Below are 14,198 nucleotides of genomic sequence, written 5' to 3'. Positions count from 1 at the left end.
CACAAAGCTAATATTGATGAAATGAAGTGATGATTCTAGTTACTGTGAACACGGAAAATTCTTGAAACGAAAGAGACAAGAACAACGTGCACAAACAAATATTTGTATTTGATGATTTTGGGTTACAATCTCTCTCTATTTTGATCCTCTGATTCGATCTCCGTAAGGTGTGTATTTGTGGATGTGCGATTGATCCAAAGGGCTGTTGGGCTTGATCTAAGGATGAACGTTCTTCAAGGGCCGTGGACTTGATCTTGAAGGTGGATTTGAGTGGATCTTCAAAGGGGCTTTTGGGCTTGATCTTTGAAGAACAGTGATGAACGGATCTCCAAGGGCTTTTGGGCTTGATCTTGAAGAACAGTGATGAACGGATCTTCAAGAGCTTTTGGGCTTGATCTTGAAGAACGGTTGGATGCGTGGATTTGTCGACGTTGTTGATCCAAAGGGCCGTTGGGGCTTGATCTTGGATGAACGGATGATGAACGATGGTGCTTTCTTCAAGGGCCGTCGGGGCTTGATCTTGAATTGGTGGATGGTTGATCCAAGGGCCGTCGGGGCTTGATCTTGGAAGAACGATGAACGAAGAACGAAGAACATTTTCTTCAAGGGCCGTCGGGGCTTGATCTTGAAGGTGGATTTGATGAAGAACGAAAAGGGGTTTCTTGATTCTTCGGGAACCTGGATGCTTGAGAGCTTCGGAGTTTCAGAGCTTCAGAGCTTCAAGGTGTAATATGAATTGGTCCCTCAAATGAATGAAATGGGCTTGTATTTATAGAATTTTCCAAAGCCTAATTTTGAATATAATATCCTAGATGAAATAAGTCGTTTCTGCCAGGTGTTGACACGTGACATATTTGATGACTTTTCCAACTCATTTCAATTTTCGTTGAGTCACACGTTACGTGTAAAATTTATGTAATACATGAGCGTTGACACTTTGATTTATCGGTCAACATTTATTTACCGAAATTTCGATGTCTACAAATGCCCCCACTTCAAGGCGCGTCGTATACATGTGCTTGTCACGTGTAAGAGATGTGTTTTGAAGTCCCTTACTGTAGATGTTGATCCAAGGGCTGTCGAGGCTTGATCTTGAATTGGGCTGGAGATTTCTTCAAAGGCCGTTGAGGCTTGATCTTGAATTGGGCTTGAGATTTCTTCAAGGGCCGTTGAGGCTTGTTCTTGAACTTTTGTTTGAAATTTCTTCAAGGGCCATCTTGATCTTGAAGGTTGAAATTGGACCACAAGGAGTTTCATGTGGTAGATGATCTTTGGCTTTGGTAGTGGGTGAATCGGCACGTATTTTGTTGCGCTTGTTGACTTTCCACAACTTTGATCTTGAACTGGGTTGGAGGGTTTTCTGGATTCCTCCAATTGTTGATTTTCCACAGCTTATTCTTGAACTAGGTTTTGATTCAAGAGTGGTAGACACTTGATCTTGAATCGGACTTGTGATTTCTTCCAGGGCCGTCAAGGCTTGATTTTGAATTTGGCTGGAAGCTTCTTCAAGGGCCGTTGAGGCTTGATTCTTGAAGGTTAACTCGAACACATGGCAAGCAGGCACGAGGTGAAGGTGACGACTTATTGCTCTGTTCAATCTTTCTAATTCACACCTGAGCAGTTTGGTCAACGGTATGATCTTCAAGATTGACGGGCTATTCTTCCAGTTGGTGACTTGATCTTTTAAGGATTTGATTCAAGGGTGGTGAATCGGCACGTGCAGCCCACAACGCCTAGTAAACCGACCCAAGAATTTGAGGGTCAAAACGAATTCACCGTCAGAGTGATTGCAACTTTGATGATATGAGATACTCTTGCTTTTGAAGAAGTAGCGGATGAATCAGCACGTGCTTGGTTGCACTTGTCTCCACATGCTTCAAGGTATTGTCTTCATTTCCTTTATCTGTTCCTCAGGCAGATGTGGCATCTTCTCGAGTTCTTAATCTCAGACTCTTTCTGCCGAGTTGACTGAGCATGTTGCATTCTTCTCTGCTTGTTTCTTCAGGCAGATATGGCAGCTTCTCGAGTTCTTCAGCTCGGACTCTTTCTGCTGAGTTGACTGTGCAGACTGCATTCTTCTCTGCTTGTTCCTTCTGCACCTTGTCTCCACATGCTGCAAGGTATCATTTTCATTTGCCTTATCTGTTCTCCAGGCAGATGTGGCAGCTTCTTTGGAAGTACAGCAGCAGTGGGAAACGAGTACTCGAGAGCAGTACTAGGTAGGCAATCAGGGAAGGGTTCCAAGCAGTCGGTTCCTTACCCGAGTTTGAGTGGAAGTTCCGGCATATTGTTTTCTTTATCCTTGTCTTTGTAGGTAAGAACAAGGACAAAGAAAAGGACAGGGAGAACGCATGATATGAGATACTCTTGCTTTCTACCCTGGTGATATGAGATACTTTTGCTTTGGAGTCATTGGCTTGCAGAGGTACCCCAAGGAATAAGGGACATTGAGTGACTCGAGAGGCTTCGTTGGGAAGGCATTCTCGGAGATGAAGAAAGGTTCCGTATGTCTGCCTTGCTATGGAGGGTGAAGGTGGACAGTTATAGGGAGTTCCTTAATACCTGTAGAGGTACTGTTCTTTCACTCGTGTCATTAGCCAATGCGTGATTGATCAGTATGGCTTCACGTGCTTTCTTCTTTATCAGCAATCTTCGATAAATTGTCCGTAATTTCCGCCAAGCTGAGTGTGCATGTGACAGGTGCTGATGTGTCTGGAAAAGACTGGCGTCTCCTCGATATCTGGGATCGGCGCTTCGACAAATCACCCGTGATTTCCGCAAAGCTGAGTTTGCGTGTGATGGGTGCTGACGCGTCTGGAAAAGCAAGATGTCTCTCCGATTTCTGAGCTTGCCTCTTCGATTTTTGAATTGGCCTCTTCGAATTCTGAGCTTGCCTCTTCGATCTCTGAAAGCCCGCTGAGTGCTGATTTTTATAGAGGCACGCAGTTCGTTTCAAAGCACACTTGAATTTTCGCTTGCAGAAAATCCCTTCTTGCACTTCTAAGATCTTGATCTGTCTGACCTCTTCTTTCTTCAACACCTTTGAAAATGTCTGGACCCTCCGACCGTCGTTTCGATTTGAACCTTGGTGAAGAGGCAGTCCCGCCTTCTCCTGACAACATATGGCGCCCATCATTCATATCCCCTACTGGTCCTCTTACCGTTGGGGATTCGGTGATGAAGAATGATATGACCGCTGCGGTGGTGGCCCGGAACCTTGTCACTCCTAAAGATAGCAGACTGCTTTCCAAGCGGTCTGATGAGTTGGCTGTTAAGGAGTCTCTGGCCCTTAGTGTGCAGTGTGCGGGTTCTGTGTCCAACATGGCCCAACGCCTATTTGCTCAAACCCGTCAAGTTGAATCGTTGGCGGCTGAAGTGATGAGTCTCAAACAAGAGATTAGAGGGCTCAAGCATGAGAATAAACAGTTGCACAGGCTCGCACACGACTATGCCACAAACATGAAGAGGAAAATTGACCAGATGCAGGAATCTGATGGTCAGATTTTACTTGATCATCGGAGGTTTGTGGGTTTGTTCCAACAGCATTTGCCTTCGTCTTCTGGGGCTGTACCGCGTAGCGAAGCTCTGAATGACCAACCTCCGACACCTCCTCCTTCTGTGGCCCCGCCGACTGCTGAGGCTCCGCCCGAGCAAACTTCGTGAAGGCTCTCTCTCGTTTGTTTATTATTTTTTTTTGATTTATGTATATGTACATATTTGTAATTTATCGAAAACATTAATAAATGAGCTTTATTTCACTTAGTGTCTATATGTACATCTTTTCTTTATTTTTATTTATTTTATTTTATTTTATTTATTTTATTTTATTTATTTATTTTACCAACTCTCTCTGTCTCTTGGCAGACAAAATGAACCGTAATAAATATTTTTTTTTTTTTTTAATATTATTATTATTATTATTATATATATATTTTTTTTATCTCTTTTCCTTTTCCTTTTCACTTTTGCTTTGCACCTCTGCCTTTGCTTTTCTTCAGATTTCGAGCGTTTTGAGTGATGTCCGATCTCCCTTTGTCTGACCACTCAGAAAGTATGAACAGATAAGGGAAAATGGATGCATGACCTGGAAATGTATGCCATGGAGGTGGCGGACCCAGGAACAGCGTCAGCACGCATCATTTGAATACGGCCTCTTCAACATACTTAATCCCTGTGTCGGTGAGCTTGGTGCCGTCACCGTTAGCATCATTCTTAAGCGACAGCGACGCCGTCAGCACGTCCACGTGCTTCTCGTTCGTCTAAGATGGTGAGCGCCTTCTCGAACAGATGCTCCTCATGTCCATGTCGTAACAAAGAAGTATCTATGCCGTCGGTTTGTAGCTCAGGCAGTATGGCCTTGCCTTGTGTATCGTCTGCTTGATCCTTGAACCTGGTTGTTTTGATCTTGTCGTCCAGATCAGGATAAAAGGCCATTGAGGCCAAAAGATCAACACACGATGTGCTGACACCAAGCGGCCATTAGATATCCGACGGTAGGAAGATGACCTACGTGGTGATTATTCAATCTCACACATACAGCTAAAGCTGTATGTCTTTGTTTTTTCCCCAAATATGCTGCTTGCTGGCAGGTAAATATGGGCGTTTAAAGCTTTTCCACCTTTAACAAAAGATTGCTGCATGTGAGTATCATCATTCGCGGCATGTGTTCTGTAATGTTGGTCTGTTTTGGGGTGTATAAGTAAGCCTTCCCGTAAGGCTTTTAGGCACCAAAGCTTGCTGCTTCGTATTTGCGCAGGTTTGCTTGCTTCTCTGAACACCCCAACTACGCAACAATTTCGCGGCCGATTGTGCAGCTACTGCATGCTCGCTGCTTCTTACTGTTACTGCCGAGCCATTGCACAACCACCATCCTTGCCGCATCACCTTTGTCATCCTTGCCCTTATCATTGAGCATAGCCACCATTCTCTAAGCACCCGTATCTGACTGAGCAGATCATCACTGGTTTTTTTTTTTTTTTTTTTTTTTTTGGCATTTGTTGAAGGACCGTGGACCGTGCCCCCTTCCTCTTCCTCATTTTCATTTGAACTTTTTGCAGCCGCTGCTACTTTGAGCCACAGAGACCAGAGAGAGAAAGAGAAAACACTCATTGGAGACAACATCAAGTTTCTTCTGATCCTCTCCTTGGATATTAACTGCACCCTGAACCCCAATCAAGTTGGAAATGTTGGCCCTCTGCAGCAGGGAGACGATCCGTTTGCATTCCAACGAAATGCTAGGGAGCATGTGATCGTAGGTTAGATTGGGGTTGCAGGCTGTTCTTGATCGAGAGGCCGGTCGTGAGGACGACAGCGTGGATTCGTTTGAGTTGGTTTGGGTGCGCAGAGCAGGATTACAGGAGGGCGTGAGCATGGTTGCAGGCCGTTCTTGATCGAGATCCCCTTGTCACCTGGATCTCTGCATGCATATATATATATGGCTGGTACTTGGTCTGTCCCGTCGTTTGCATGCATGTATATATATTTTATTTGCTTGCTTATATGTATATATATTTTATTTGCTTGCTTGTACATATATATATATTTTATTTGCTTGCTTGTCTTGTCATCCACATGCATGTATATATATATATGCATTTGTTCTTTGATGCCGTCCACTGTATGCATATATATATATATATGTTTGCTTGTCCCATCACTTGTCATCCGCATGCTGACTTTCCATATATATATATATGCATTTGTTCCTTTGGCTGGCGTGGGGTCCTCTGCATGCATATATATATATATATGTATTTGTTTCTATGTCCCGCCATCTGCATGCATATATATATATATATTTGTTTGTCCCAGTCTGCACATATATAAAATTTCTCATAATGTGCGCTCCTTCACTGATGGATTTCTTTGTCGTAATGCTAGGGATCTTTAATTACGAAGCTTTCAGAGGCGTGGTATTTGGAGTGAGCAGGGTGTGAGCATATTTGTGCCTTCTGCTGCCTAGGGTTTGCACAAGGGACTGCAACGGGGTTTCGTTGTGTAGTGCCTTTTTGTTGTCGCTTGGAAGGATTGTCTCGTAGCTACCCGCTTTGCCGTGTTGCTGCTGATTTATTTATTTATTTTTTTTTTCGAGGTCATGGTATTTTTTAAGTGCTTTAAGGGCGGCACCCTTACCATTCTTGCCCAGGCCGGTGACTTGCAAGACAGAGGAACGACGTTGAAGCTTTACGAGCCACTGACCGGTCCTAAAGTGCTTGCTCTTCCCGCGAAAGATAACTCCATGCATATTAAGTCGTGGTCTTCCGAAGTATCTTGGGATGTGGTGGATTCTGTCCAAGCATATACGAAGAAGAAGACGCGCATCTCGAAGATTCTTATCTTGAATCCGTCGCACCATGCCGGTGACAATCATTCGGCCTCATTTAAGCTTCTTGGTGATCACATCCGCATTGGAGCCAAGGCTTGGAATGGTACCTTGTCTACTGCTGGAGAGGCCGTTTTTGATGAGTTTTATTGGGAGTGGCTCGAAGATGTCTTAAGCCGATCTAAGGATGTGCTCACTAAGGTGGACCTTTACCACGCTGTGTATGCGTCTTTGTTTAGTTACGATCGCCATCCTTCCGTTATTCGTGCGTTCTTAGAGTGTTGGTGTTCGGCCACCAACACACTTCACACAGCGCAAGGGGAGATGTCAATTTCACTTTGGGATCTTCACAGGATAGGAGGTTTGCCGATCCAAGGCAAGTTTTACGACGAGGTTGTTCCCAGCGCAGAGGACCTTTCTCTTTGTAATAACCGAGGATTGCCTGCCAGTTGCCGCTATTTGTTTTGGGCGTATCACAGGCTTTTCCAGGATGCTCGAGGTAAATCAGGCGTGAGGATTTCCTCATGGATCCGATTCTGATACTGGGAGGCCATGAGGTATAAGAAGCCTTTGAAGAGAATTGGTCGTAACAAGACCACTAGGCCAAAGGGCGACTCAGACCCGTCCGGTGTTATTGGCGCAACCAGGCGTCGCTCTTCTGACGAGTTGAGAGCATTTGAGGATCTCGGCATAGCACCAGAGCATGTGGAGGAGTCTTACCTGGCTGCTTTCTTAGCTTGTTGGCTTTGTAAATTTGTTTTCCCCGCAGGCGACGTCAACTTAGTTCGCCCTGGAGTTTTCAAAGTTGCTAGCAAGATGGCTGCAGGTGAGTCTTTTAGCCTCGCTATTCCGGTCTTAGCCAGCATTTACAACGGCTTGAGCATGGTTTCTGACTCGGCAAGCACTGAAGATCGTGCTGCGGTGCTTCCTTACCACTATGTGTATGGTTGGTTGGGTGAATATTTTGGCACTCATTTTTCTCTGTCGACTCTGGATAAGTCAAGACCTTCCTCATCGACCGGAGCCAAGCTAGGGCCTTTGATGACGAAGTATTCTGGTGTGCTCTCCGCGAAGAACCTTGACGATTTGCAAGCGCGAGCGCTATTTAAGAGTTGTGAAGATTTGAGGATGGACCCCTTAGCGAGAGTTGGCTCGGTGCGGCGAGGCATCGTAGACAACTCGCATCTCCGCTTCTCGGACTTGTCTTATCTTATAAGCCTTCGCTCGGGGTTTGTTTCTTTGCGGCAAGAAGACCGATGTATCATCCAGTCATATAGCCCCCACCGTTTCAGCAGGCAATTTGGTTTTGTCCAAAGTGAGCCAGGCAAGTTGAAGGAAAGGAACCCATCGGTATCCCTGCAAGCCGTGTACATGCATTGGGAGTCTTGTACCCGTTCATGCACAAATGCTGTTATTACGCTGCCGGCCAATGATGAGTTCAGAAGTAATCCAGTGACCCGTGTTTACGCACGTTGGTGGTCAAAGACACATTATGAGAACTCGGGGACGGCAAGTGGCGCCAATTCTTCTCACTTAAGTGATGATACGTCGAGAGAGGGTTGTCCTGTGGTTTCTATGCGAATGGCACCCCTTGATCGCGCGAGTGCGGCTCCCTTACAAGATAGACCTGTAGCTTTAACTCTTCAACGTCCATGCTTGTCTCCTCGACATCCGGATGCTTCTGAAGAGGTGGGGGATGAAGGTGACTCGCACGAAGATGGATTTATTTTGCAGCAGCGTCCACGAGTTTCAAACAAGCGACCACTTGAGGATGCTCAGGCTGACAGTGATGTCAATTTCCGTCACAAGAAGAAAGAAGTGTTTAGAACTCCTCAATTCGATGACCGTGAGCCATTTGAGAGAGATGTATATCCTTTATTTTCTCTCATGATTTCTTCTGCTTTTTTCGTTTTGGCTTTTATTTCTAACATCTTTCTTTGTCTTCTTTAGGTTGGGCCTTCCCGTCATTTTGATTTGGCAACTGCAGATGTTTATTCCTATACGGAGATGCTATTTGCAGGTAACCTACCTACAGACGGGGATATCGGGGATCCTCCTGGTGTAGAGATTGTTCCGAATCCGTCGAACTTCCCGAGTTTGCCACGTGTGGGTGGGGGTATGCAAGAACCCGTCATGCGTCCAACGCCTTTGCCAGCTAGCTCTGAGATCTCTTTGAGAGGACCGAATCTTAGCGGTACTGAGCGACTCATCCATCGCATAAGTCTTGGTGCAGCAATGGAGATCAAGGGCCATATTGAGGCGAGGATTTCTAAGTGTCCACTAGAAGACCTCCCGTTGCTTAATGAGGATTTGTCGAAGTTTGTTTCAGTGATTGACAACTTTAACGTTGATTCCTCCTCCTTGAAGATCAAGATTGCCGAACTTATGGCCGCCTCGACTGAATATTCTTCCTTGCGTGCTATTTCCTTAGAGAAGTTGAGTCCAGATGTCAGAGCTCATCAGCTAACCATGATAGACTCATCACTGGCTCAAGTCTGGTCATTTCAGCAAGCTGTTTCAGGAGATTATCAAGCCACAGAGGCTTCGTTAACTTCTGTTCAAGGGCGTCTAGATGCATTGGCGCAAGAGCAAGAGCAGTTGGTAGTCGAGGCATCACAACTCGACAGTGTCCTCGCAGAGCAGGGAACTGTACTTTCTTAGTACCAAGAAGAGATTTCACGCCTAGAACGAGAGAAAAACACGACTATAGAGTTACCCGTCTTGTCTCCCACCGAGGTAGAGACTTTGAAGACCTTGGAAGGCTCGCTTGGAGATCGCCTTCGTAGTTTTAGAGACATAGTTTTCAAGTAATATTTCTTGTAATAAGGCCTTGGAGCCAACTCCTTCTTTTAAAGAAATAAAACATTTATGTTCTTGAATTTGCTCCTCGATCCTTAAAGTGTTTACTTATTATTATTATTATTTCTTTTAGATGATGTGACTGTACTTGAAGTTTTGACACTTCGAGTTGCCTACGTACCCTTTGTTGAGGAGGGATCAAGTCATAACGTAGTTCAAAATACATTTATTTATTTATTTTTTTATATATATATTTTTTTTGTGCCGTTTGCAGTTTCAGCTCATGCAGACCAGAAGCGTTGTGCCATGCAATTTAGGCTCGTGCAGGCGAGGAGCCTTGTGTCCTACAGTTTAGGCTCGTGCGGACAAGGAGCTGGAATTTGTTGCCTTTCAGGGGTAGTAGCGCTTCAAGAATCTACCGTTGATAGGGCCGATCTTCAAGCCGTCCTCCGCCATGATTAAGTAGGCGCCATTGGTGTAGACTTCTTGTACTACGTATGGTCCATCCCATTTTGACGTGAACTTGCTCTTTGTCTTGTGAGTTGTGATGATAGGCCTACGCAATGAAAGGACGAGATCTCCCATTTGAAAAGACCGAGGGAGAACTTTCTTGTTGAAGGCTTTAGAAAGTCGCGCTTGATAACACTCCAGGTGTTGCTGGGCTTCGAGTCTTTTCTCATCCAGTGCCTCCAGTTCTTGAAGACGTAGCTTTGCATTCTCTTCATCAGTCAAGCCTTCTTGTATAGCCATCCTTAGCGAGGGGATTTGACTTTCGAGCGGTAGAACAGCTTCTACGCCATATACAAGGGAATAAGGTGTGGCTTGGGTAGGCGTTCTATATGTTGTCCTGTATGCCCATAGGGCTTCGCCTATTCTTTCATGCCAGTCTTTCTTTGTTCTACCGATTACCTTCTTCAGGAGGTTGCACAATGTCTTGTTGAATGCTTCTGCAAGACCGTTGGCCGGAGCATGATACATGGAGGATTTGTGCTGCTTGAACTTGTATTTCTCGCAGAGCTCGTCCATGAGTCGGTTTGAGAACTGCTTTCCGTTGTCGGTGACAATGTAGCGAGGCACCCCATATCGATGGATGATATGTCCCTTGATGAAACAAACGACAGTTTCCTTCTTGACTTCCTTCAGGGGTATGGCCTCAGCCCACTTAGAGAAGTAATCTGTTGCAGCCAGGATGTAAGCCTCTCCTGTAGATGACTTTGGCGCAATTGGTCCTACGACATCCAATCCCCATGCATCGAACGGCCATGAAGTAGCTGTGGGGTGTAATGGTTCAGGCGGTTGATGTATGAAGTTGGCGTGAAATTGGCAGGCTTGGCACCTTTTGGCGTATTCTAGGCAGTCCTTTACCATGCTTGGCCAGTAATAACCCATTCTTTTGAGCTGGAAATGAAGCTTTGGTCCGGACTGGTGCGCTCCACATATTCCTGAGTGTGCTTCTTCCATGGCTTGATTGGCTTCTTCCTCGCCTAGGCATCTCAGAAGTACCCCTTCAAACGATCGCCGGTAGAGTGTCCCTTTGTAATAGAGGAAGCGGTGTGCTCGTCGACGTATTTCAGAGCGGTGTTTCGGATCATCTGGAAGCATTCCGTGCTCCAAGTAGTTGATCAGAGGCTGTCTCCATTCTTCAACGTTGACCGGAAGTATTGAAATAACGTTTGTATCACTTAATACCATTTCGGTGACAAGCGGGATTACCCATCTTTGGCAGACTGGCACGTTTGTAGCTTCGTCTTCTCCTAATGTCATGCTCGAGGCTAGGTTGGCGAGAGCGTCTGCCATTTGATTCTCTTTTCTTGGCACGTGTTCTAGTGTTACGGCCTCAAACCTTTGTAGCAACTGCGTTGCCAGCCGAAAGTATGGGACAAGGTCATCTTTCCTCACCTCATATTCAGTCAGGAGTTGATTGATTATGAGCTTGGAGTCGCCGTATATCTCGAGGGCTGCGATTTCCATGTTGATTGCCATTTGGAGCCCGAGGATCAGTGCTTGGTACTCAGCGACATTGTTAGAGCATAATTCGCTTAGCTGGAATGAATAAGGTAGTACTTGCCTTTGTGGCGACATGAATACTACTCATGCCCCCGCTCCGTCTGCTCGTGCAGATCCGTCGAAGAACATCGTCCATGTCGGGAATATGTCGATGCAGAACACCTCTTCGTCGGGCAAGTCGTCTGAGATTTTCCAATCGGCCGGGATTGGATGGTCAGCAAGGAAGTCTGCTAGCGCTTGTCCTTTGATGGCTTTAGCTGAGACGTAGATGATCTCGTATTGATTGAGAAGTAATGCCCATTTAGCTAGTCGCCCTGTCAAAACTGGCTTAGACATGACGTATTTGACCGGGTCAGCTTTAGCAACCAAGTGGATGGTGTAAGCATGCATGTAATGTCTGAGCTTCTGGATGGCAAACATCAAGGCTAGGCACATTTTTTCTATTGGAGAATAGTTCAATTCAGCGCCGGTAAGCGTTCGACTGAGGTAGTAGAGCGCCCCTTCTTTCTGGGCCTCGTTTTCCTGTGCCAAGAGTGCTCCAACTGAACTTTCCTGAGCAGCAATGTACAATATGAGCGGTTTCCCTGGTACAGGTGCCCCCAGGACAGGTGGACTTGATAAATACTTCTTTATGCTTTCAAAAGCATTGTTGCATGCTTTGTCCCATACGAACGGAACATCTTTCTTCATGAGTCGACTGAACGGTTGACAACGCCCTGCAAGGTTGGAGATGAAGCGTCTGATGAAGGCTAGCCGACCTTGTAGACTTTTCAACTCGTGCAGGTTTCTTGGCTCGGGCATGCTTTGAATGGCCTTGATCTTTGATTGGTCCACTTCAATGCCACGATGCTTGACGATGAAGCCAAGGAACTTTCCAGATGTGACGCCAAATGCACACTTTAATGGGTTCATCTTGAGGTTGTATTTTCGCAACCTTTCGAACATTACTCGCAAATCCTTCAAGTGATTTGATCTTTTCTTTGTCTTGACCACCACATCGTCTACATAGCATTCTACATTCTTATGTAGCATGTCATTGAAGATCTTCTGCATTGCGCGTTGATATGTAGCTCCAGCATTCTTCAGACCAAAGGGCATTACCTTGTAGCAGTAAATACCTTTTGGAGTGCGGAAGGCTGTTAGTTCCTCATCTTCAAGAGCCATGCGAATTTGATTGTATCCAGAAGAGCCGTCCATGAATGATAGTGCCTCATGGCCAGTGGTTGCGTCCACCATGATCTCAATGATTGGCAAGGGGAAGTCATCCTTCGGGCAAGCATTATTGAGGTCTCGAAAGTCCACGCAAACACGTATTTGTCCAGATTTCTTAAGGACTATGACGATGTTGGAGATCCACTTGGGGTATTGCACCTCTCGAATGAAGCCTGCTTCGATCAACTTGTCAATCTCGGCCTCGATTTGTGGGATGAGCTCGGATCGATAGCGTCTTTGAGTTTGCTTTACTGGTCGCGTTCCAGGCTTGACTGCAAGATGATGCACAGCAATGATAGGGTCGAGGCCGGGCATTTCCTTGTAGGTCCAAGCAAAGACGTCCTTGAACTCTAATAGCAGCTGGTAATACTTCTCTATCTCGCCTGCACTTAGTAATGCGCTTACGAAGATAGGCTTCGGTTCCTCACTTGTGCCTAAGTTGAGTTCTTTGAGATCGTCAACTGTGGCTTGCCCCCCATCTTCGAGTTGTGACGGTGCCGCAATGACATCTTCTTCGAGGCTTTCATCTTCTTCGCCTTCTTGGATTGTGATGTGGAAGACGTCTTGGGCTTCTTCTTCGGTGTTAACCTCCCGAGCTAGTTGGCATGAAGATTGTCCAGTGTGAATGATGGTGCGCCTTTTCACTTTCAGTGATCCAACTGTGTCAACCTCCAATATTGCTTGGCGCTTCATTCTTGAAGGAATGGAACTTCGAACGCCATCCTTTTCTGCCAGGCGATCGATCTCTTCTACTTCTGGTGTCGTCTTTCTCCTTTTGGAAGGCTCTTTGGCTTCTCCAAGTCTTTCCATAACTGACTGTCGTGGAGGAAAGCTAGTCGTATTGCTTTGCTTTTTAGGTTTGGATAACCTTTTGAAAACAGAGCTTCGAGATACTGACGTGTTAAACCTTTTGAAGACGGAAGTTTTGTTTTGACCGCCAATGAGTTTAGGTGCCGAAACTCTGGGCTTTGAACAATTCATTCTATCGAATACTGATGTCCGGGGGGCAGGTTGAGGCTCCTCTCTATCTTGTATAATGTGTACGCTGATGTGTTGGGCGCTAGCATTTTTTGCCTTGCTGGAGATTTTCACCGGTGCATTTGGTGTGAAGCCAAGCCCAGCTTTGTTGTTGCTAACCCCGTAACCATGCTTCTCTAACTTCTTCTGAGTTTTAGTGAGATCACGTTCGTTGTCTTTGACGGTGTTCAAATCATTCTTTCCCAAATTTGCAGAGGAGGTGAAGTTATACCCAGCTTTCGACATAAGTTTGTAGGCGTTTGGATCAAAACCTTCTTCGGTCCTTTTGGTTGGGAGAAAGCTTGGTTCTACCCCCTTTGGCAGGCCTTCTATGAAGCCCTGTGATGGTTTTGCAACCTTAGTGTCGCCTAGCTGGGTCAGAGGCAAAACTGCATTCGTTTTGAGCAACTTTACATTATCTATGTGCCGCTGTGCATCGGCTTTGCTCGCTGCAGTTTCGAACGGGGATTGACCATTCTTTCTTCTCGAGGTCGGGATGTACCGGAAGACGGGTACGCTTGGTCCGTTTGAGGTCGTCCTACTTCCTCTGGTTGTTGCAGGTTTAGAAAGCTCGTCGTCATTTTTGCTTGAAGATGGCATAGCTTCTTCTTCTTGCTTCTTGGGCATAGCTTGCCACTCCTGTTTTTTAGGCGCTGCTTTGCTCATGGATTTAATCTCTTTTGGAAGAGTTTCGGGCACCGTGTCTTCATTTATGTAGAACTTGGCGTCTGCGAAATGTGATCCGGCTTCGGTGAATGGCTTGGTGTCGCCATAGATCACCTTCACTCGTTCTTGGTAAAATTTTAAACATTGGTGAAGGGTGGACGGTACCACTCCGTTT

The 14,198-nt window shown here is 45.8% G+C and overlaps 1 protein-coding gene across 1 annotated transcript; it reads left to right on the top strand.

The window, feature by feature from the left end:
* The first annotated feature begins 5,341 nt into the window (after positions 1–5,341).
* LOC126601933 (uncharacterized) lies at positions 5,342–6,907 on the top strand. Its single transcript, XM_050268707.1, has 2 exons — positions 5,342–5,441; positions 5,881–6,907. The coding sequence occupies exon 2, from the start codon at positions 6,095–6,097 to the stop codon at positions 6,860–6,862; it is 768 nt and encodes a 255-aa protein (XP_050124664.1). The 5' UTR covers positions 5,342–5,441; positions 5,881–6,094; the 3' UTR covers positions 6,863–6,907.
* The last annotated feature ends 7,291 nt before the right edge of the window (positions 6,908–14,198 follow it).

The sequence above is a fragment of the Malus sylvestris genome, chromosome 15, assembly GCF_916048215.2.
Source record: "Malus sylvestris chromosome 15, drMalSylv7.2, whole genome shotgun sequence".
Classification (NCBI taxonomy): Eukaryota; Viridiplantae; Streptophyta; class Magnoliopsida; order Rosales; family Rosaceae; genus Malus; species Malus sylvestris.
This window is presented reverse-complemented; position numbering and strand designations above follow the sequence as displayed.